General features: G+C 40.3%; 1 protein-coding gene across 3 annotated transcripts in view; it reads left to right on the top strand.

The window, feature by feature from the left end:
• Nucleotides 1-23,861, top strand: part of rubcn (rubicon autophagy regulator) — a 44,074-nt gene that overhangs the window by 15,184 nt on the left and 5,029 nt on the right. The window contains exons 2-14 of one of the 3 annotated variants that reach the window (XM_028794951.2): nt 3,879-4,032; nt 5,565-5,648; nt 5,725-5,863; nt 5,939-6,045; nt 6,134-6,239; nt 6,316-6,672; nt 6,806-6,850; nt 7,067-7,147; nt 7,242-7,357; nt 7,435-7,645; nt 8,198-8,302; nt 8,576-8,650; nt 9,719-9,773. In XM_028794951.2, the coding sequence (XP_028650784.1) occupies nt 3,879-4,032; nt 5,565-5,648; nt 5,725-5,863; nt 5,939-6,045; nt 6,134-6,239; nt 6,316-6,672; nt 6,806-6,850; nt 7,067-7,147; nt 7,242-7,357; nt 7,435-7,645; nt 8,198-8,302; nt 8,576-8,650; nt 9,719-9,773 (1,635 nt within the window). The remainder of the gene's footprint in view (nt 1-3,878; nt 4,033-5,564; nt 5,649-5,724; nt 5,864-5,938; nt 6,046-6,133; nt 6,240-6,315; nt 6,673-6,805; nt 6,851-7,066; nt 7,148-7,241; nt 7,358-7,434; nt 7,646-8,197; nt 8,303-8,575; nt 8,651-9,718; nt 9,774-23,861) is intronic. The other 2 variants (XM_028794952.2, XM_028794953.2) reach the window with 2 other exon arrangements.

Here is a 23,861-nt window from a genome sequence, read left to right as displayed (position 1 = left end):
AGGTTAGACTTGCAGTAAATGTATGCAAGTTCTTCTGTCAGGTTTTCTTTTATAAATCCCCGACGTTTGTGTGGAAAGTTGCATATACATATTTTGGGCCTCTTTTTGTGCTTAAGCAGGTTTTATAAATCTGACCCCTGCAGTCAGCAGTTATGGGTTACTGGGTGATTGAGTTGTTTTGCTGATATCAGTTTGCAATATATTTTATCAATTGCAAAGCATAAATTCTTAAAGGTTAGTGATAATGGAGATGAGGAAAAAAAAAACTGATAACAGATTTTTATGTTCAGGGGAATTGTTACATATGTATAACTAGCAAGCCCACGATTCTCGAAAGAATCGCAAATCCAAGAATGGCAATCACTTTCTGTTCCCTCCGATATTTGGAGGGATGAAATATCATGGAGGGTGGGTACATCCTGGGAAAGTTCATTTAATTAAATAAACATATTTGTACTAAAGCAGTTTCTTTTTGGAGCTGTGACTCATCTGGTTCTGGTGTTTCAGAAGCGCGTTGTAGGCGCCTTCGTTTATTGTTTTTATCCATGCAGTCTCTTTTTTGTTTTTCTATGGCTGTGTCGTCAGCGAGAAGTCGTTTGCTGACGGCGGCGGATTCGCGTGCTGAAGTGACCATGGCGGTGGATCCGGGCATGGAGGGCTACATTACTAAGCGAACATGGTATATGCGGTGGTGTGGGCGGTCCCGTTCGGGCGGCTGTACAACCTGGCGTGCACGCTTTACCTCAGGTTTAGTTCACAGGTCGTAGCCATGGTAAAGTTTTCATTTAATTAAATAAACCTATTTGTACTAAAGTGGTTTCTTTGTGTGGGCGCCTTCGTTCATTGTTTTTATCCATACGGGCTCGTTTACAGGTCGTAGCCATACGGGCTCGTGTTTGTATTACTAATCGTTGAGCTCCTTCCATTTGGAGCCGTGACTCCTTTGCCTCTGCTGTGTCAGAAGCGCGTTGTGAGCGCGTTCGTTCATTGTGTTTATCCGTACGGGCTCGTTTTGTATTTCCGTTAGTTGAGCTCTTTCATTGTGGAGCCGTGACGTCTTTGCTTCTGGTGTGTCTGAAGCGCGTTGTAGGAGCCTCCGTGTATTGTTTTTATCCATGCGGTCTCGTCTTTGTTGTTTGGAGCCGTGACTTCTTTGCGTGTGGTGTTTTTGAAGCGCGTTGTAGGAGCCTCCGTGTATTGTTTTTATCTATGCGGTCTCGTCTTTGTTGTTCTGTGGCTGTGTCGTTAGGTAGACGTCGTTTACTGTTAGGAATCATAATTGAACTTACTTTTAATACTGAATTACCGTCATGTGATCCAAATATGCCACACTGACTGCTGGCACAGTGGATTAGAGCAAGTTTAGTTTACAGGTTGTGTTGTTTGGGCGCCACCTACGACTCTGGGAAGCCGCTGGGTTTGACTGTGGGGCGCTGTAGGAGCCTCTGTTTATTGTTTTTATCCATGCAGTCTCGTTTTTGTTTCTCATTTACTGAATGACCGATATGTGATTCAAACATGCCACACAGACTGCTGGCGCAGTAGATTAGAGCAAGTTTAGTTTACAGGTTGTGTTGTTTGGGCGCCACCTACTGACTCTGGGAAGCCGCTGCGTTTGACTCTGGGGTGCCGCAGTGCAGTGCGCATGCGCTTCGGTGCGTCCGCCGTGCATAAATTAAACTGTCGTTTAGTAATATAGATAGAACTAACTCTTTTACATTACAACGTAATTAATCATATTAAAAAATAGTAAAACATAATAATTTGAAAGTAAATCATGTTTCATGTTGCGTTGAGTTATTTGTGAGTAATATGATTTTGTTCTATTTGGCTTTGAAATTAACATGCAAATACTTTTTAAACTTACACTTTTACTGTAAAACTTTAGTAAAAACAATTTTTTGAATTAAATTTTCATCAACATCTGTGTTTGGACTTTTATCGTGACAACACAATGTATAACTGCCCGTGATTGAAATTCGTTTTTTTCTCTCTATTAAATAAAATGACTTTTTCGACTGTTTGGCACTAAGATTTGTTAATTGTCTTTGCAAAAGCTTTTCTAACAGGAAATTGTTAACCGTTTAATACAAAGGGAATATCGAGATCTCCTTTGTTGTCTAAAGATATCTGAGATCCATGGAAGATGTACTACATTACCTTTCTTGGATACATCCTTCTTTCTACAGCAATTCGTGCGATGGAAGACCAGACGGTGTTAACGGTTATAGATATTCTTCGGGATATTGTAAGTTGATGTTTTCATGTTCTGCACGATCACCACTAACTGTTTCAGCATAGTCTATTGATGTACATTTAACCAATTTGCAGTGTAACCAATCAATATTTTTGGCGTAAATTTGTTTGACTTCATCGTTTCTCGGCGCTAGGATTGCCCGTGTACTCATTTTTTCTGTTGATAACCCTTCGTGATGAAATTCTTCAATAAGATTTGGACATAATATGTCTTCTTTTATTGAGAATGTAAAGCGAGGAAAACATTAAAATTTATAAGAGCTGAGAGAGCAGGAACTGTGTCTGTCAAAAGCATTCACACAAATGAGAGGTGAGAGTACCATGTGCATGGTTGAATATGGTTGAGAGGAGGGCGTGACTTGAAAAAAAATCTCATGGCCAAAGTCTCGTGGGACTTGAAAGAATCTCTACAAAAATTCTTGTCTTGTCGCAGGATTTATATATATATATATATATATATATATATATATATATATATATATACAGTGATCCCTCGCTATATCGCGCTTCGCCTTTCGCAGCTTCACTCCATCACGGATTTTATATGTAAGCATATTTAAATATATATCGCGGATTTTTCGCTGCTTCGCGGGTTTCTGCGGACAATGGGTCTTTTAATTTCTGGGTCATGCTTCCTCAGTTGGTTTGCCCAGTTGATTTCATACAAGGGACGCTATTGGCAGATGGCTGAGAAGCTACCCAGCTTACTTTTCTCTTTCGCTGACTTTCTCTGATCCTGACGTAGGGGGATTGAGCAGGGGGGCTGTTCGCACACTTAGACGATACGGACGCTCGTCTAAAAATGCTGAAAGATTATCTTCACGTTGCTATCTTTTGTGCAGCTGCTTAGTGAAGCGACATCTTGCAGCTTCGTGAGCAGCTCTTCATTTTTCCACCCTAGCGGCCCGCTTCTTCTCTTCTTCCGTCAGCATCTTTTCATGTTTAAACTGATTAAGTCAGTGTTTGTGTTGCAATTACTTAGAACTTTTTTTTAAATTTAACTTAAGCTGGCACTTCAGTGTTCAATCTTCCTCAAGAATGATTGAAGATATGAAGAGGTAGAGAAAGTGACGGCAAAGGTAATAGGGATGAGAACGCCGCCCGTACGCATGCGCCAAATGGCCGCCCTGCTGCCCGCTGCCGAGAGTTGATTCTATAATAAAATTTAAAAAGAGTAATAAAAATCATCACCCCGAGTCCTCCTATATCATTCCACATATGAAAAAAGTCAATACAAATAATTTAATGGGCATTTGTTATTTCACTACCTGTCCAGAGAGTGGTCTTTTCACAATTTGCAAAACTCTGTCATACCTCAAAGTAAAAACATATAACCTAAAAATTAGGAAAGGATTTAAAAACAATTATTCAAAAACTGTGACTCAATTTTTATGCTAAAACAGAAAATAACCAAACAATTGTTATTTGTATGTATGTTTATAAGACTCATAAATAAAAAGAAGCTGAAAGCCACATGGATATCTGCTTTTGTACAACAAACCGCCTAGTCCCAGTTTGCGTATGTATAGATGAACTGCAGCTCGATTCCAGCTACAATGTTTGTTCTGTTTTAAAGCAGATTTTAATTTTTTTATTGCATTTCTTTGTTTGTTGTCATGCAGGAGGGAGCGCTGGAAGCTTCTCAACAGCTTGAAGACTACTGTTGAGGGACTGCTGTCTACTAACAACCCCAATGTGTGGTCTAGGTATGGTGGCCTGGAGCGGCTATGCAAGGACATGAACAACATCTTGAGTCATGGGCTCATTCAAGATCAGGTACACAGAAATTATAGGGTGCAAATTTGCTACAGCTATTTTATATGGCTGATTGGATGACGGTTTGAATGTTATGTGTAAAAGTGTTCACGGAAAGTAGTTTAACCTCTAAGGCTATTTTTATATTGGTGGATAAGTTAATACTGGAAATGCCTAAATTATTATCCTTGATTTACATGTCACCCCAAAATACTTAACTGACATTCACTCATCAGTTATTCTCGTCATAGTCGGCAATGACAGAAGCTGGCTACCTCAGCTTTAATACCTTAGCAAGGGTCAAAATTTGCTCTGCTCACATGCCACATTCCTGTAGGGATGCCTTTATCCTTCAGCGCCCAAATTGCTCCCCCTGCAAAGGCTAAATGTTGAGACTACCTTATCCAAGTCCAAGGGCCGCTTCAAGAGCTGCACTCCAGTTGGGATGCCCATATCCTTCGGTCCTCTGATTGCCACCACTGAAAGAGCTGAACAAACAATGAATCACTTGCAACACATTTATAACTGACCTGAATAAGCATAGCAGAATAGATAATATCAGTAAACAATGCAGTTTCAATGATATGATATTCAAAGTTTATTTTAATAATTTCTTATATGCATTTCCAGAGAAACTAGGCGTCAGAAGAAAAAGAAAGCATAAAACTTGAATGATTCAGATTAATGCCCTTATTGGCAAAAGGGCGGTATCTGTGTAAATTAAAGAGTCAATTCTTCTTAATCCAACTAAAGTGTTTTATAAAAGCATGCACTATGGAACAGCCTTTTTCCTCTTCTCCATTGGGACACATTTTCATTTTGTATGTGGCACTGTGCTTTTGTTTTCTGGCAGAATGATGTTTTCGGGCAGCCTTCAGAACTGCCTATTCCCTTTCACTTTCTTATACAAAGTGCTGCATTTCACATTTCTCATATCAAAAGCCATATGTCATCTACCTCTTACAAAAGTTGTATAGCACCTGCGTCAAGCCAATAGAGGTGATTTATTTTATACTGTGGCTTGATGTCTATTTTTAGTAAGTGACATCAGTCAAAAATTAAACTACTAAGAATTCCCCTTGGTCTTGCTACTTGTTATGAATTATACAACAATGCTCCAAAGCTCCTGTTTCACATCTTCTTATAAGCGTATATACTGTACACACTGGTTAGTTTATCTGAGCTTAAACATAAAAATTGTAATAAATAACAACACTTCTTATTTGCTTTATATTTAACACTCTATTCAAGCATATTGTTGTCAATTTCATTAGCAGTTGGTTTAAAAGAAGAACAGATATAAAAGCCCTTCGATGCCCCAGGTGTCCACAGCCCTGGGTGTCCTCCGCATCCTGGGACATCCATAGTCATAAACCAAGATGGACAGGGGCATTGAAAACACAAACAACAAGTAATAGTCAAGGAAATAGGTATCCTGAAGACAGCATTTTTATGAGAAGAAGACACTTGCTATAAGCACAGGCAGAAGAATTAAACTGCCTTAATACTTTTATTGTTTAATAATGTGCTGGGGGTCACTTCTCTCTCTCCAGGTTTACTGCAGGCAAGCTGATTACTGGGCATTTGTCCACTGTGCCCGCTTCCTTAGTTCACAGGTAGAATCAAATGTGGAACAGGTGAGTATATTAATTGGTTATTACTAAGAAATGCTACCTGCGCCAATACTCACCAAACTGTTTTCTTATACCTCAGTTTCTGGATGTGAATGAAGGTCACCAGACTCCACGCAGGGCCTATGTGTGGCTCCACCACAGCTTACAGTTTCATAGTCTTTCTGCACAGCTGCGACCCCTATTGCAACAAACAGGACATACCCGCAAATTCTACACAGGTATATGGGAAGGTTATTTCATGTGTGTGGCCAGAATGGCTGACAGTTTTTGCTGACTTATGACTTTCTTCTTAGATGGAGCATTCCTCCTGAGTCCCCCTCATGTAATGGCAATGTTCCAGTGTTTGGAGGCAGTTGAGCAAAACAATGCCAAGTTGCTAGCCCTTATTGATACTAGCCTGGTAAGTCCTGGTAATACACATTGCCTCTTCACCTATTGTTAATGGTTCACTGATCTCACACTGTGTTTATTGTCTTGCTTTTTCCTAGCTGACATTGAAGATACAATCGCCTCTGTTCTTTCCCATGCCCTACATCCCAGTCTCCTCCTATAGCAGCTTCTGTGACAGCTCTGCCAAGATCCTACCTGGTGCAGGTACATATTCACACAGATGACAGAAATTTGCCTGTGGTGCTTCTCTTTGTAGACATTCTGTTCTGTGCCTTTTTAGGTGGTAACAAGTCTGCCATTCCTCCTCCGCTGGTGCCAGAGAAGGGAAGCTTTACCCTCCCACGAGAGATAGAAGACACTAGGGATGATCAATCCACAGAAATGGATGATGGGCCAGAATACTTGGCGATTGGGAACCTTGGGTGCCGGCGCCGCTCATCTGTCAGCAGTAGCACGGAAAGCACAACTAGTTTGAAGGAAGAAGAGACTATGCCCACTACCATCTCCAACAGAGCGCTTTCTGCCCGTCGTTCTAGCTTCTCAGAGGGCCAAAGGCTGGAACGGCAAGCAGGTTTTAGACGAAGCCATACTCGCTCACACTCAGACACAGGCCTGGCCCAGGGTCGATTACAACAAGGTGAGTTTAGCAGACCTGAAGGGATCATTGAGTATATGTGAGGAAGTGCACAGGCTCTGCTGGCAATCATTTAGAAATGCTTGCCGAAGATCCTCACAGTTTCTTTCTTTTTTGGATGTGCTGCCCTCTGAAGGAGGCCATAGGAACATCACCATTATTATTGAGGACCCTGTAGCAGGTTTGCACTACCACCCACTTCCACATCAGTTCTGCCTGCATGTACCTTGATTATTATTTGTTTACTATATTTTCTCCATCACATGGAATGGTTCTTACCTATCTTTTGTTCCATTTATTTTCCACATGTTTGTTTATTCCTTGCATACACATGGGGTTTTGGTATTTGCAGTGTGTAGCTGTAGTGTGTTATAGCTACTTTTTTCTTCCTCCTCAGAATCATACCCTGAGGTGTGTGGTGCATTCTCCAGTCATAGCAGTGAGGTTAGCACACCAAGTTCCCTGTACTTGGAGTCTGGTGAGCCAACTAATAGTAATTCCTTTGTTTTGATGAATTTGAAAACTAAGGTGCAGCTCTGATTATTTTTTTTCTTGCTGCTTTTCTTTTTCAGAGGTATCCCAATACAGCAGTCTAGCAGATGGTATGTTTCGCAGGCCATCAGAAGGCCAGTCACTTATCAGCTACCTTTCAGAGCAGGATTTTGGGAGCTGTGCTGATTTGGAAAAGGTACAACCCAGCTTACAATTGTGACTGAATCCACCACAGGCACATGGCAGGTCATCTTTTTCATGTCTTTGTTGCAGGAAAATGCTCATTTTAGCATCTCTGAGTCCTTAATTGCGGCTATTGAGCTCATGAAGTGCAATTTGTTAAAGCGCAATGATCCATCCCTTGAAGGTGAAGGTGAGGATGATGAGGAGAATGACCTTGAGATTCAAGAACTGAAACAGAAAATACGCCTACGCCGACAGCAGATCAGAAGTAACCGACAGCAAAAGATAACACTTGATCCATGTATGTATCCACTGTGCTGCCTTGTATTAACTCAGACTAGTTAACAGAAACTAATCTATAGGAAGTCTTTTAATCAGGATTAAATACAAACCTTAATATCCAGCACACAAACCTGTACCCCAGCCAAGTCTTGGAACTATTGTTCAAGAAACAGATAAGCTCTCAAACTGTATGTAGAATCCTTTTGGAAACTAATTCTATTCTGCTCATAGTATAGTTTCACAGAAAAGTTACCACATTTGGTATATTTGCGTTTGCATTCATTGTTTGTTATCTATATCATACAAGTGTCACCAGTCTATAGGAAGCATGCAGGTAAAAATTTCATTGTAATATATACTGTACACACAACAGTAAGTTTGAACACAAACTTGAAGTTAACATTCAAACCAGTCACATTTGTCCTAAAGTGAGCCAACAGAAAATCTTGAAAATCTACCTATGGTACATAGTATAAACCCACATGGATTCTGTATCCTTGAACCATTTTTTTTTTTTTAAACTAATTCATACCTGGAAATTTCATTAATAGAGTCAATATTATTTTACCAGCATTCACCACTCCAGAAAGTGGAAACTCAAGGCACAACTCCCTGGATTCCTTGCAGCTTTCTGATTCTGGTTCTGTGGAAGAAGTGGAGGAGATAGAAATCAGAGGTAATTAATATAGATTAATCTCTTGACTGTGTAGAACATGGTCTTCTTTCCACCTGATGCCTTGGCCAGCTTTGCTGAGTGGAATGCTATCCCACTGCCCTGGCATTTCCACTCTCATTTAGTGCCCACAGACCTTTTGGTTCTCAAACCTCCTTAGTAATATGAGGGTTTCATGTCCAGTGAATTGTAAAGTTTAGTGAATAGTGGTTCTAGGTCTGATATGTAGAGAGTTGTGCTGCATCCCCAGGTGATAAACATTTTGTCATCACACAGATGGTAATGATGGATGTAACCTGATTCAAATGTCTAACAACGGACTCTCACTGTCCCTGGCCTCTCTATTCTCAGGTACTGGTGCTGGGCCTCCGAGGGTGTTTGTGTGTGTGTGTGTGTGTGTGTGACAGAGAGAGTGTGGAGAAGACAACCAGTCCACTTGCTTTTCATATACAAATGTTTGAAAAATTAGTACACCATGTCTACATAGGATTGAGTGAGCTGCACTCTTGTATCATTCTTTCTGGGCTGTGTTGTCTTTGTATAAGGCTAATTTTTCTTCTTCCCTAATGCCAGCAAACAACATTCACTGTAAGTCAGAAAGATATCTGTGCTCCCTCTGCACGTTTTTTTTTTTTTGTTTTTTTTAATTTAAAATCAAATGCACTATAATTCTGTTTGAATGTGAGTCATTGGCAGATTGAGCTGCAGCTCTTTTGTAATTGTGAAATACACTTGTTTTTGAAGTTCAGGCAGAACAAGCTATTATGCCCATATATATAAGAAAGAAACATTCTCTTGTACATTCAGTTTGTTGAAACACTGGGTACTATATACAGTATGTGTATCTGTAAAAATGCAGAATTGTTCTGGTGTGTGCATATTTAAAAGATACACATGTTGTATGTCACTACATCTCATTCTTGTCCAGTTCAATTATATCAAAAAAAAAAAAAAAAAGATTTTTGTTGTGTGATCCATGGTGCCGGTACAGGTGCCTTAACCCATATTCATTCGGGGGTGGAGTGAATTGGTATATATGGTTTACAAATAAGCAATGAGCACTGTGCACTTCATTTTTGTTTGAGAAGATTACCTATACGGTAACTATATTTAACCAACAAAGAGCAAGTTTACTAAAGTTTACAAGCTTTTTCTATATGTGAGTTATATTCATACATTGTCAACATTGTGCGTGTGTGTGCATATTTGCTATCTGCTTTAGCATTATAGATGGGAGATACAATGTTGGGATTCACCTTTCTTTTGTAGCTTGCTGGTCACCTGGGTATACTTTTATGCTGCTCTCTGTGTTGTTTTGTCTTCTATGCTGCTTGTCTGTTAGTCCTTTCTAACTCTTCTCTGAGCTCAGAATTCAGAGTGACTACTGCTTGACTTCTCATTGCAATTTTGTTTCTACAGATGCTGATATTACAAAGTCTGGTCGCTGTGTGTCCCTTCCTGGCTCATCGGTTATGTAAGTCACTTTATCTTGTTCTTGTTTAGATTTCTTTTTTTTTTGTACAAGTGATTTTTCGTGTAGTGTGTTCCATGGTGCTGGTACAGGTGCCTTGACCTATATTCATTGGGGGGGGGGAGGGGTGTAATGGGTTGGATGAGTACATTCGAGGCTGACAGAAGAGTCCTCTTTTAGCACAGCTGGGTTATTGGTGCCATGCAGTATAGTGCGAGCTGAGTTGATGGCTCAGCCGAGGTCCTCAAGAAGAATTTTGCTTGCAACATTTGGAAATGCAGAATTGATGTGGTCAGGGCCAGGAGTCTCCTTTAGCTAAAGCTGCTTTTACTGGCATCTTCTGTAATCCAGATGTTGCGGGTTCTCATTTGACCACTAGCGGTTACCACAATGCAAAACTGTGAACTATGATGGCTTATGGTGTGAGTCCACAGAGAAACAGGGCAGCTGATTCAGAAGGCTGCTCTATAATCCAAAGGCTCGGAGTTTGAGTCCCACTATTCCGTGTTTGGGATTGGTGGTGGTGCTGGGGCATTCTGAGCAAAATCCTGAGCAAAGATAAATACACACATACTGTGTACATACATACAAAACCAAATGAATAGACACCTTAATAAATTTTCAGTATGACATCTTGTAATAGTCACACAAACATTCATTATTTACTGTTTTCCTATTTTCTTCCTATATTTTTCATTTTATACTCATGTCTTTTTAGACCATCTTGTTGACTACTTAATTTCATTCAATTTTAGTCAATATTTCTTTGAACTGGACATACCTTGTCCATGGCTATGCAGGTGGCATCTAGCTCCTTGGCAAACTCATGCACAACCTGACATAAGTCCTCATAAGTGTGTGGGTCCACATAGGTCCTAATGCCAGGGAGCTTTACTGGAGAAAAAGGAAAAGACAAAAGTGTTACTGTAGCACTGAATAGCAGGAAGGCCAGAAGAGACTCGAAGTATTTAAGGAAGTACGTGCCATTCACAATAATGGAGTCTGTTATCCAAAGACTGCATGTTGTCAGAAAAGGCAGGCTGTCAGTATGGCCAAGTTAACATAATGAAAACTCAAAGGCTGTTGGTTCATTCTTCACCACTTACTATGTGTCCTGAAAGAGAGTGTACTAAAATGGACAGATGTCTGATCTGTAACTTGTCACCTGCATTTAAATTTACATTATTAATGTGGGTGCCTTGAAGGCACAGAAAGCTATTTACATTACTCAAGGCACTATACAAACAAGTGGATTTCTGAATCTCTAATTTGACTTCAGTCATAGAACCCAAGACAAGTTTTTATCAAATAAAAAAGTGCCCTTTGGCACCAGCTAGGCTGGCAGCCATAATCATTATTGATGGAAACTGACTGGTGTGAGTTAAAAAATCAAAAGAAATGGCTGAAGGATTACTGGAGCTTTTCCACTGCGTTTAGGTGCTATACTGTAATAAAAATGGGTGAGTCATTAATGAGAGAGTCCTCAAGGCTGTTAAAATGTGATACATTTATGAACTGATGTAAAAGTACAGTTAGTGTAATGCAGGGAACTTGTGGGAACGGACAGTTGGTACAGTCTTGTGTTTTAGTGTGGACGTTCTGTAAAAGTTGGCACAGCTACAAGAATCCCCAAGTTCAGTTCTAGGCCTAGTGACTGACAGTGTGGAGTCATGATGTTTTCCCTGTATCTGTGTGGAGTTTCTTCCAACATCCCAAATGGCTCTGTTGGGTAATTTGTATTTTTTAAATGGCCTGGTGTACATTTGTGTACCTTGCCCGACAGTGAACTAGAAAAGTGGTGTCTATGAATTTTCTCCTGCCTTACCTCCAATACTTCTACGTTAGGCTTCACCTCTCTAAAACATTGTAATAGAAAAATAGGTTCAGAAAATGAGTAAATGTATAGTATATTAGGTTCTGTATAGATCCCTCTTGTGATACTTGATTTCGGCCTGCTTATGTCTGTTCCGTGATTGTCTGGGTTACAGTAATCCATCTTACTAACCGAAGGTTGTAAACCGGATATGGACGCAGGGCGCTGGGCACATCGAGGCGCACACGCACTGCCGCCCGCCACAGAGCAAAAAAAGAAACGAGAGGATTTGAAGGTTGTATTACAGTGCGGACGGAATCCCCACAGGTCCATGCTATGACAACGCGCGCACCTACAACGCGCTTGCGAAAGGAGTCACGGCTCAAACCAAAGAAAACACAGAAACGAGACTACGACCTGTGAACTACACCTGGGGTAAAGCGTGCACGCCAGGTTGTACAGCCGCCCGGACGCGACCACTCACACCACCGCATATACCTTCCATGATATGTCTTCACGCAGCCGCTTCCCACCGAGGCGCATATTGCGCTGTGGCGCTCGCCCCACAGTCAGACGCAGCGGCTTCCCAGAGTCAGTAGGTGGCCCCCAAACAACACAACCTGTTCAAGCAGTCGGTGTCAGCGAAGGCAACAGACTCACGTCTCCACAAAATGAAACCGCTTTAGTACAGGTAATGCTTATTGGATTCAATGACATTTCCCTAGATGGGACGCAGGGCGCAGGGCTGAGCTTGCTGTGCTCCACTCTGCCAGCAGTCGGTGTCAACAAAGGCAACGGAATCACGTCTCCACAAAACGAGACCGCTTTACTACAGATATGCGTATGTAATTAAATGACATTTCCCCAGATGCACCCACCCTCCATGATATGTCATCCATCCAGATGTCAGACGGAACAGAAACTGATTGCCATTCTTGGATATCCGATTCGCTGGTGAATCGCGGGCTTACTAGTCCTGTATAACAAGACAGACTTTAAATTTTGATTAACTCATTTTCTTCTTCTTCTTCATCATCTTTTCCCACTTTTATGTGGGGTCGATGTACTTGCTCAGCATTCTCCAAATAACTCTGTCCTGTACCTCCTCACTAGTCAAGACTGAGATAAGTTTACTACTTATTTAATTTTTGTAAAACAATGTTATCCTGCTCTTGGGGAAAGTGCCTAGGACCTGCCCCTAATGTAGAGTCACTATTCCTACTCACCAAGGTTATTATAGTTAATGAAAACTAAAATCAAAACTGAAACTATTATTACAAAAACATTTTCGTAAACTGAAATAAAATAATTAACAAAACCAAAATGAAAAACTAAAACTAAATGAAACTATTAAAGTAGCTGGAAAGACTAACTGAAATAAAATAATAATTTACTAAAATATTTTTAGTTTTCATTTTTGAATGAATATTCTTGCTGTTAGTCTTTAACCCTTGTAAGTTTTAACTCTAAAACAGAAAGTCATCCACCACGAGCCGCCTGCATATATTCATCCAGTGAACGGCGGCTGGTGACAGAGGGTGGCTGTTTACATAGCATTTGCGGTGATAGAGCAAGCTGAGTGCGGGTGCGTAAAGCATGAGAAATAGAAAGTGATTTGCGTGCCGCCTTTCTTTGTGCTTGTTGTATATCAAGATGTAATTCAAACAGCTGAAGTCAGAATGTGCTGGTCAACAAAACGTTTACCATATGGACAGAAAATCACGAGTGAGTAATGTTTCAGTTTATTTGTCAGGTGTCTGCTTTTTGTTGACTACAATTCACCTGCCACTTTACACAGGAGAAATCATTTTTACTTTCTCATATACGAAGTATAGAGAAAGTATAGTAATCATGAAAAAATTCGACCTCGATATTTTGATGAATCTTGATGTTATAGACTAACCAATGTCCAACAATACTGTTTTTTGGAAGTGTGTGTGTGTAAACACGATAACTCAAAAACGCAACTAGATAGATGGATGAAATCTGATGTGTGGTTGTTACACCACAATTATAGATCTGTATTAATTTTTGGGCCAAATCCATCACCCGGAAGTGGTTCTTTACCTGAACACATACTCGATTTTTTTTTTTTATTTATACAGCCGCAGAGTCCGATTTATTCAACTTTACTTTTATAATAATTGTTCAATATGCTATTAATTTGATTTTGTTGCTGGTTTCTTAATGTACGTAATATAAAAATATAATTATTGTCTTGTGGTTTACTCCTCAAATATCCATCCCCATATCTAAGTATACAAGAAAGTTGAGGGGAGAACACCTCCGGTTTTTGAAAATAAAACGGCACTGATCGAGAGACTGACTAGGTCATCATATAAGATCAGCATATTGTTGCTGACCAATCACTTTTGCTTTAAAAACATCGTTTAACAACGAAGTGATACAAACAAAGGTAGAGAGTCTGACAAGTGATGAAAAACTAAAAATAATAATGGGTTTTTGTATTCCATATTTATTAATTTTATCTTTTTTAGTTCATATCCACAACTCAAAATACCTGATATTGTGAAAGTAATCCATTAGCAGAATTACATTTTAAAAAATGTATCTCCCTTTTTTCAATGTTTTTCTCTCTCTCTCAAAATAGTTGAAATATCATATTCTTTTTGTTCTTAACATCAACCTTATCATACATACAGTATTGCATACCAGGGATTTTTCCTGCCTTGCATCCAAACCTGCTGCTGTAGGCTCCAGATTTTCAGCAGTCCTACTCTGGATAAACAGGTTTAGATAATGTATATGTTGTTCTCAATCTTAGACGCTGTCTCTGTTGTTTTATGCCTGTCCGTACTCCTATTACCTGCTCTTACTCTGCTCATTATGGGTTTACTGTCCTTGATGATGGTCTGTTCAAGACTCACTGCCCCTAACCTTGACACTACATGCTTGTTGTTCTTTGTTTCCCTCAATACAGCAAGGTGGGGTCTGCACACTCATTCAAGTCCAAGAGCCCTGTTCTTTTTAAGCCCCTGTGATTTTCATGAGAAAATATTTTAAAAATTATAAAATTGTGAAATTGTTCATATTCAGTGTCTAGTTTTGATTATGCTTGTTTTTATCAGGCAAAAATAAAACCAGATAGTAAACCAGGCAGTGTAGTAAGCTTCCACTAACATTAAACTCATATCCAAATCTGTTAAGTGTACAGTTCTGTCTGATTGTGACACAAAACTAACTCTGTAGGCACTCCATGCCATAATTACTAAAACTAAAACTGAAACTAATATATATAAAAATAAAATAGAAATGTCTTTGTGAAATAAAAACTAAACTAAAACTAAAAGTACATTATGAAGGAAAACTAAAACTAAACTGAATTTCCAAGTAAGGTCAGAAAAAATATAGAAATAAAAACTAATATAAAAAGGCAAAACTATAATAACCTTGCTACTCACAAAAAAAAGATTAAATTCCTGAAGTGTTTTCATTTTTACACTTTTTGTACTGTGCATCAGTAATAGAAAAAGCAGTAACAGAATATCTTGTGCAACAAAACTGATATGGTAGGCAGTCAGTTAGACAAAATGGGCTCACTTCTAGCAGTGGAGTTAAGAATGGATAAAAAAAAAATCAAAGTTATCCAATTTGAATTGCTCCTTTTTCCATTCTATATCTGCAGGGATGCAGAACCATGACAACACCAAGTTTAAGACAGTAACCAACTCTGGATTAGGCTTCTTTAAATTACAGTGTAGGGCCTGTCATTCACACAGGGTCAGTTTTGAGCCAACCTATCTGGCATGGCTTTGAGAGTTTTGTGTTGTGTTCAACAAAGCATCCAGTGAACACCCACTGACACAGACCTGCCTGGGAATCAAACCCAGTTTTCTGGAGCTGTGAAACAGCAGTGCTAAACAATAGTACTTGCCAAAAAAAGATAGAAAATTATAAATCATTAAAAAATGTAATTTCAAAATTCTGAAATATCACTAGCTTGTAGGTTTTCATTCTTTTGTTCACTACTTGGTTAAGCCACCTCTTGTAGCTATTATAGAAACTAGTTTTTGGAGAAGTCTCTATTAATTTTGAACTACATGACAGAGTAATGTGTCCCCATTGCTTTTTGAGAAATATCTCAAGCTGGGCCAGGTTAGTTAGGGAGCAACAACAGACAGCAATTTTTAGTATTAACAACAAATATGTGGTGAAGATTAGGTCAGGACTCTGACTGAGCCACTTAAGGACATCAGTTGTCTTGATTTTAAGCCACTCCATTTTCCCAATGTGTTTTGTTTAGATAGGCAAAGTTTTGTCTTAATCGTGGTAACTGCTGGGTTCTCTTTCTGACAGTTTTTTTCTTTTAGGGCTAGATACTGCTGCAGCCTTTTTGATAATTTGTGCTGTGCTGGACTGGTCTGCCTACTTAGAGTAAGAATATGCCTTATTTGCCATGTCAAACTAGGCTGGGGCTACATATTATTCTGGCACTGTGAACATACTGCTTTCTTGTTGCACATTTTTTTCCCTTTAAACCCATATGGTTAATTTTGCTCTTCTTTGGATAATTTAGTATAATAAGCCTGTTGTATTTTTAAAGCCTATGATTGTACTATTCTTTGATTGGACATATGTTTTTAAGGGTATGTTGAGAAATTAGATGTAGCTGCATGTGATGTGCTTGACAATAATAATAATACATTTTATTTATATAGCACCTTTCCCATGCTCAAGGCACTTAACAGAGTTTAAGAAAGAACGGCAGAGTATACAGTAGCGTTGTACTAAACCAGATAAATAAATAAAGAAAAGTAAGATAGGTTTTTTTCTCTGAATTTACTAATAGACAACATAATTGATGGTCTAGCACACCCACGTTACATGAGCAACTTGACATAGAGGTAAACTGAAAGAAGGGTAATAAAGTCAGGTAGAGCTAAAAGCCTTCCTGAACAGATGAGTTTTGAGTTGTTTTTTTAAAAGAATTCATGGAGTCAGATGATCTAATTAATTTCGGTAGGTCATTCCAGAGTCTGGGTGCTATATAGCTGAAGGCCCTGTCACCCATGGAGTGTAGATTAGTGTGGGGTACAACAAGATTGCCAGAATCGGAGGACCTTAGTGGGTAGACAGGCACATAGTGATGGAGAAGGTCACTGATGTAGTTTGGCGTAAGGTCATTTAAGGCTTTGTAGGTTATTAGTAAAATTTTATATTCAATTCTGTAAGACTCAGGCAGCCAGTGAAGGCGAAGCAGGATGGGTGTTATGTGCTCGCTGCTGGTCCGTGTAAGGACTCTTGCAGCAGAGTTTTGAATAAGCTGGAGGTGTCATATAAGATTAGAAGGGGCACCTGCCAGTAGGGAATTACATTAATCGATGTGGGATGTGATCAAAGAATGGACAAGTTTCTCGGCGTTAGAAAAGGAGAGGAAGGAGCGAACATGTGATATGTTAACGGAGGTGACAGTAAGAATGTTTCTTAATCTGATTTATGTGGGCGGAATAAGAAAAGGAGGAATCAAAAATGACACCAAGATTCATTGCAGTAGAAGCAGGTCTGATGTTATCACCGCCAAGATTGACTGGGAAGGAGCTCATTTTATTAAGTTGCACTTTAGTCCCAATTTGCAGGAGTTCAGTTTTGATGCAACTTAAATTTAAAGAGTGCAATTTAAAGTTAAATGAAGCTTGCCGTGACTTTTCTAAGGATATTTTTTCCTTGTTAATATATACTCAGTATTATCTTATCCATATCTGGGTCTCTTTTAGTCACCCCCATGCTTAGAAACATAGGAAGCTAATAAATATTTTACTCTTAGAAATGACATACATTACTATTAAATCTTCAGTCAGAATCACTTTATTGCTAGCATCTGAAATATACCAGAATTGTTGTGGTTATGTGCAAAGCATGAGATACAAGACAATACCAACTCCAGACAACACAATTTCACCCCACCATTATCCTTACAATATGCAAACCACTATACAATTACAATTTCATAAATAAAACATTTACAAGCTTTAATAGTTAACTGAAATGAATAGAAGAACAATACAAAATAATATATACAGTATCAAATAGTACAAGTTGAGCAAGTTTGAAGTAGACAAATAGACAAACAGCACAGTTACCAGTTATATATTGTAGAAACAGTTATGAGTAACCCTGTGCAAGTTTATTTAGGGTCTGAATAATTTGAGGAAAGAAGCTCATGAACAGATCTTTTAATGTTGGGAGACAACAGCCAATGCTTTTCTCAACTGAACAAATCACCTGCTGCAACCAAGTCTTAGAAAGAGAAGAGGCAGAAGTAAACCAAATGGTGATGGGGGCGGTCACAATACTCAAATAATGGCTGAAATTTAACAATATACGCCTTGATATGCCAAGCTTCATAAGTTGGTAAAGGAAGAAGAATCTCTGCCTGGCTTTCTTGATGATAGTGGTGATGTGCTTGACCCATTTTTAATGTGTTAATGAAAGTAGTCCCCAGAAACTTAAGTGACTGAACTAGAGACACAGTCTGGGCATTAAATTGCCAAGGTGGACAGTTAGTGACTTGTTGGCAGAAAGCAATCCTCATTTCTACTGTCTTAATAGCAGTGAGCTCCAAGTTGTTACAAGAACACCATTCTACAAGACGGACCACCTCATTTTGATAGGAAGACACATCATTATTGGAAATGAGACCCCGCTACGGTTGTGCCATCTGCAAACTTTTAAGATAATTACAAATTTGTCCATGGATCTATAGTCAATTGTATGAAGTGAAAATAGGATCGGTGAAAGATCACAGCATTGGGAGGAGCCTATGCTAACTGACATTGGAGTCAACATATAAGGTCCCAGTCTGACATACTGCTTCCTACCTGTCAAGAAACTCATAATTCACTGGCAGACACCATAGGGTACAAATAACTGGAGTAGTTTACTCTAAAGCAACTCTCGAACAGTTTTATCGAAGGCAGACAGAAATCAAACAAGACCCTCACATAGGTGTTGCACTGAGCCTGATGCACTCCAGCTTGCACAGATGTTTAACACTCAAAATTTCAAACAATTTGCAAAATGTAATATTAATATAGTTTATAATATATAAGTTTGTCTTATTTCTAATTTACTTTATATATATTTGACAAATGTTTTAAATCTCTCAAAAATCATACCCAGAATTTCAGTAATACTTCATTGTTTTTGTATCAGAATCTCTAACTTGAGCACAGTAGATTTCAGAATTGGTATGAGGACCCATATGGTACCCATCCATTGCCTGCAGAACAATTAGCTAAGAGGAGAATTTTAGGGATTATTTTTTGAGGGTTTAGGTGCCACCCATTTTTTTTTTTTTTTTTTTTTAAGTGTATGTATTGTCTGGTTTTAAAGGTGCCTAAAGGATGAGATTGACGGCCTTCTCCTATTCCCCAATAGAAAAAGACATTTGCCTGCTTAGCACTGTCAGTGCTGGTAGTAGGTAGTTTAGTGTTGGGGTTTGTTTTGTGGATTCAAAGAAAAATAAAAGTAAAGTTTTGGGAAGAAGTGGGCAGCAACTGAGTTCAGAGACATTGTGTTAAAAGTGGAATATAGCAAAAGTATAAAACTAACCCTGGTATATTTGCATCTGTTCATGTTCATGCAAGTTCTATGGTGAATTAGGTAGCAGTGCCAACTCACGACTACCAGAGAAGCAGTGGATTATAAAAGAAGAGTTTGACAATAACGAAGGGAGCATTTATTTTGATAATTGCCCCAGTCAAGCAAACTTGGCCCTTGTAAATATACAGTATTTTTCACTTAACTACCTCTGAAAAAATTAGTGCATAGTTTGTATTAAAGGACTGAGATTGCTGGTAAGTATGAAGTTTATTTTGATAATCAGTCACTTGTACTTCTTTATATCCTTATTATTTTGCTTGTGTCCATCTTTCCTCGATATAAACAACAGTTGCCACAACTACTATATCTGAAAAAATTAGTGCATAGTTTGTATTAAAGGACTGAGATTACTGGTAAGTATGAAGTTTATTTTGATAATCAGTCACTTGAACTTCTTTATATCCTTATTATTTTGCTTGTGTCCATCGTTCCTCGATATAAACAACAGTTGCCACAACTACTATATCACTCCACAACAATAACGAGAAATCCGTGTTTTTGTCTTAGGCTTATCTTCAAGTCTTCATTTCTTCAATGTGACCAATTATCGACTGTGGTATTTGACTGTTTATTCGGTGCATACTTTGTTACTGACCAAAACTGCATTATGACACGACCATTTTACACCTCCTTTTTCCTTCACTTCAACGTAAGCCTCCTGATGAAATGAAAAGGCACATATGTACAGGCACTTGCAGGTCACACATGGGAATATTTTCACTGACAATAACGTTTATGCAACAATTTGCATTTTCTGACAATTATTATAGATGTCGGTATACTACATTACCTGACGGCCACACCTCACACATTCTGACTTACATGTGCCCTGCATTTCCCTTCTTATCCATTATGTTCTGTTAACCTGTTCGTGTTACACTTTGTATTTTAAATATTCATGCTGTTGTTACTATAACAACATCCAATACTAATCATGTGACTTTTCTAATATTGAGCCCTCTCACAAGTCACTACTTATTAAAATAATCTCCATTCTTACTGTAATGTGTGATGTTCTTCTCTCTCTCATTATCATTTCATTAATGCTTTTATACTTGCAAAATATTTGCAAGCAGGATTTGCTAGTATACAATATATAATGCAAAGTCACTCACTCACTCACTCTCACTCACTCACTCACTCACTCACTCACTCACTCACTCACTCACTCACTCACTCACTCATCAACAAAAATGTTATTTACCATTTAGCTAAAAAGGTAAAATTTGAAAGGATGGTACATCTAGAGTAGTAGCTATCCACTAAAAAGGACATTTCAATAGATCAATATTTAGGGGTAAATCTCCCCCCCCCCCCCCCCCCAAAAATCTCAAAAATGCGTAGACTGGTTTATTTGAAAGTTTGTGACATTGTAGAAAACGTTTGCTGACCCATGTTTTTATATTTGCATGCACAATGAAGATTATTGTAATAAGAACTTAAAGGGTCTAAAATAAAGAATACTGTATATTTGAATATCAGGAGGCTATATAAAAGTGTGATTTGGGAGAAAGCCCATGTGTTATTCAGCCCTAATCATTGTAGTTAAAAGGCTGTGTACTTCATGCTTACCAGAGGATTTTCAACCAAGTTCAAGACACAAGGAATTAGTAATTTATTCATTGGCTGCATTGCTTGCTTTGTGAAATTTCGGGTCACTTCTTTTAAATATGCCAAAAAAAACTTGAGCCTACAACATTGCTTGAATGTCTGTGAAGCCAAAATGTTATTCTTTATAGAATTACACTACGGCTTCACAAACATTTTTCTATTGCAGGTGTCAGTTCCTCTAAACAAACATAAGAGCTAAGAATATAAATATTAACTTTAGAAATGTAAATAGACTAACACAATTAAGATCATATACATTTCATGCTCAAGAAAACATTAAGGCTCATATTAATCAAACCACCTCAGAAGAGGAATTATTTTCACCTAGTATTGTACATAACAAGATTTTCAGAACTGAATGATTTATTACACAGCAAAACTATTTTCATTTTGTCTAGTATTTGAAACTGGCTAATGACCTTTTATAATAGACTAGCAAAATACCCGCGCTTTGCAGCGGCGAAGTACTGCTTTAAAATTTTTATTAAGAAGAAAAGTAAACCTTTTTAAACTGAGGGAAAATATGCCAATAATTATTTGTTAAGGATCTCTTTGTATACCACGTTGTCAGTTTTGCCCTCCGGTTGTAATATGACCGAGCTGTGCACTGATAGTTGGCCATGTGAAAAGCAATCTTGCCTCAAATCAGTGCCAACCTTTTGTAGGGTCTGTCCCTGAGACTTATTGTCATTGCGAAGCAAAGCCTTACTGGAAATTGGAGGTGTTTGAATTGAAGTGGGTTTCATCGATAACTTTGCATCCAGCTTTTGAGAGTTTAAACATTCATAAACATCAAAATGTCCACTACTCAAATCGTCACCTGTGAATCTAAGATGTTTAAAAGACATTGGTGGTTGTCCAAAGGTGTAAAATATTTGGCCATTTCGGTACACTTGAAAGCGACAACTGAACAATTCAGCGGCAGCCATCAACTCACAGCAGAACCATAGGTGAAGGACTTAAGCATTTCACTCTTATAGTGCTCCTGTGTAGTAGAATTATCTCCTGTACCGTCATCAGTCCACACCTTGAACTTGTCCCAGTCATTCAATATATAAGACACAATGTTCCTCCTATGATGAAAGAAAACTTTGGATGGCGTTTTCCCTTGCCCGGACGTGGGTCACCGGGGCCCCCCTCTGGAGCCAGGCCTGGAGGTGGGGCTTGATGGCGAGCGCCTGGTGGCCAGGCCTGCACCCATGGGGCTCGGCCGGGCACAGCCCGAAGAGGCAACGTGGGTCCCCCTTCCCATGGGCTCACCACCTATGAGAGGGGCCAAGGAGGTCGGGTGCAGTGTGAGTTGGGTGGTGGCCGAAGGCGGGGACCTTGGCGGTCCGATCCTCGGCTACAGAAGCTAGCTCTTGGGACGTGGAATGTCACCTCTCTGAAGGGGAAGGAGCCTGAGCTAGGGCGCGAGGTTGAAAGGTTCCGGCTAGACATAGTCGGACTCATCCCGACGCACAGCTTGGACTCTGGAACCAATCTCCTCGAGAGGGGCTGGACTCTCTACCACTCTGGAGTTGCCCCCGGTGACAGGCGCTGAGCGGGTGTGGATATACTTATTGCCCTCCGACTTGGAGCCTGTTCATTGGGGTTTACCCCGGTAGACGAGAGGGTAGCCTCCCTCCGCCTTCAGCTGGGGGGACGGGTCCTAACTGTTGTTTGTGCGTATGCACCGAACAGCAGTTCGGAGTACCCACCCTTTTTGGAGTCCCAGGAGGGGGTGCTAGAGGGCATACCTTCTGGGGGCTCCCTCGTTCTGCTGGGAGACTTCAATGCTCATGTGGGCAATGACAGTGAGACCTGGAAGGGCGTGATTGGGCGGAATGGCCCCCCCGATCTGAACCCAAGCGGTGTTTTGTTATGGGACTTCTGTGCTCGTCACGGATTGTCCATAACGAACACCATGTTCAAGCATAGGGGTGTTCATATGTGCACTTGGCACCAGGACACCCTAGGCCTCAGTTCGATGATCGACTTTGTGGTCGTGTCATCGGACTTGCGGCCACATATGTTGGACACTCGGGTGAAGAGAGGGGCGGAGCTGTCAACTGATCACCACCTGGTGGTGAATTGGCTTCGATGGTGGGGAAGGATGCCAGTCAGGCCTGGTAGGCCCAAACGTGTTGAGGGTCTGCTGGGAACGTCTGGCAGAGCCCCCTGTCAGAAGTAGCTTCAACTCCCACCTCCGGCAGATCTTCGACCACATCCCAAGGGAGGTGGGGACCATTGAGTCCAAATGGGCCATGTTCCGTGCCTCTATTGTTGAGGCAGCTGACCGGAGCTGTGGCCGTAAGGTGGTCGGTGCGTGTTGTGGCGGCAATCCCCGAACCCGTTGGTGGACACCGGCGGTGAGGGATGCCGTCAAGCTGAAGAAGAAGTCCTACAGGACCCTTTTGTCCTGTGGGACTCTGGAGGCAGCTGATAGGTACCGGCAGGCCAAGTGGAATGTGGCTTTGGTGGTTGCTGAGGCAAAAACTCGGGCATGGGAGGAGTTTGGGGAGGCCATGGAGAACGACTTTCAGACGGCTTCGAGGAGATTCTGGTCCACCGTCCGGCGTCTCAGGAGGGGGGAAGCAGTGCAGTGTCAACACTGTATATGGTGGGGATGGTGCACTGCTGACCTCGACTCGGGACGTTGTGGGTCGGTGGGGGGAGTACTTCGAAGACCTCCTCAATCCCACTAACATGCCTTCCAATGAGGAAGCAGAGCCTGGGGACTTAGAGGTGGGCTCCCCCATCTCTAGGACTGAGGTCACCAAGGTGGTCAAAAAACTTCTTGATGGCAGGGCCCCGGGGGTGGATGAGAGTTCCTCAAGGCTCTGGCTGTTGTAGGACTGTCTTGGTTGACACGCCTCTGCAACATCGCATGGACATCAGGGACAGTGCCTCTGGATTGGCAGACCGGGGTGGTGGTCCCCCTCTTTAAGAAAGGGGACCGGAGGGTGTGTTCCAACTATAGAGGGATCACACTCCTCAGCCTCCCTGGGAAAGTCTGTTCGGGGGTCCTGGAGAGGAGGGTCCATCGGATAGTCAAGCCTCGG

This window comes from Erpetoichthys calabaricus, chromosome 2 (assembly GCF_900747795.2).
Source record: "Erpetoichthys calabaricus chromosome 2, fErpCal1.3, whole genome shotgun sequence".
Classification (NCBI taxonomy): Eukaryota; Metazoa; Chordata; class Cladistia; order Polypteriformes; family Polypteridae; genus Erpetoichthys; species Erpetoichthys calabaricus.
The sequence above is the reverse complement of the archived record's forward strand: the minus strand, read 5'-3'. Positions and strand labels throughout refer to the sequence as shown.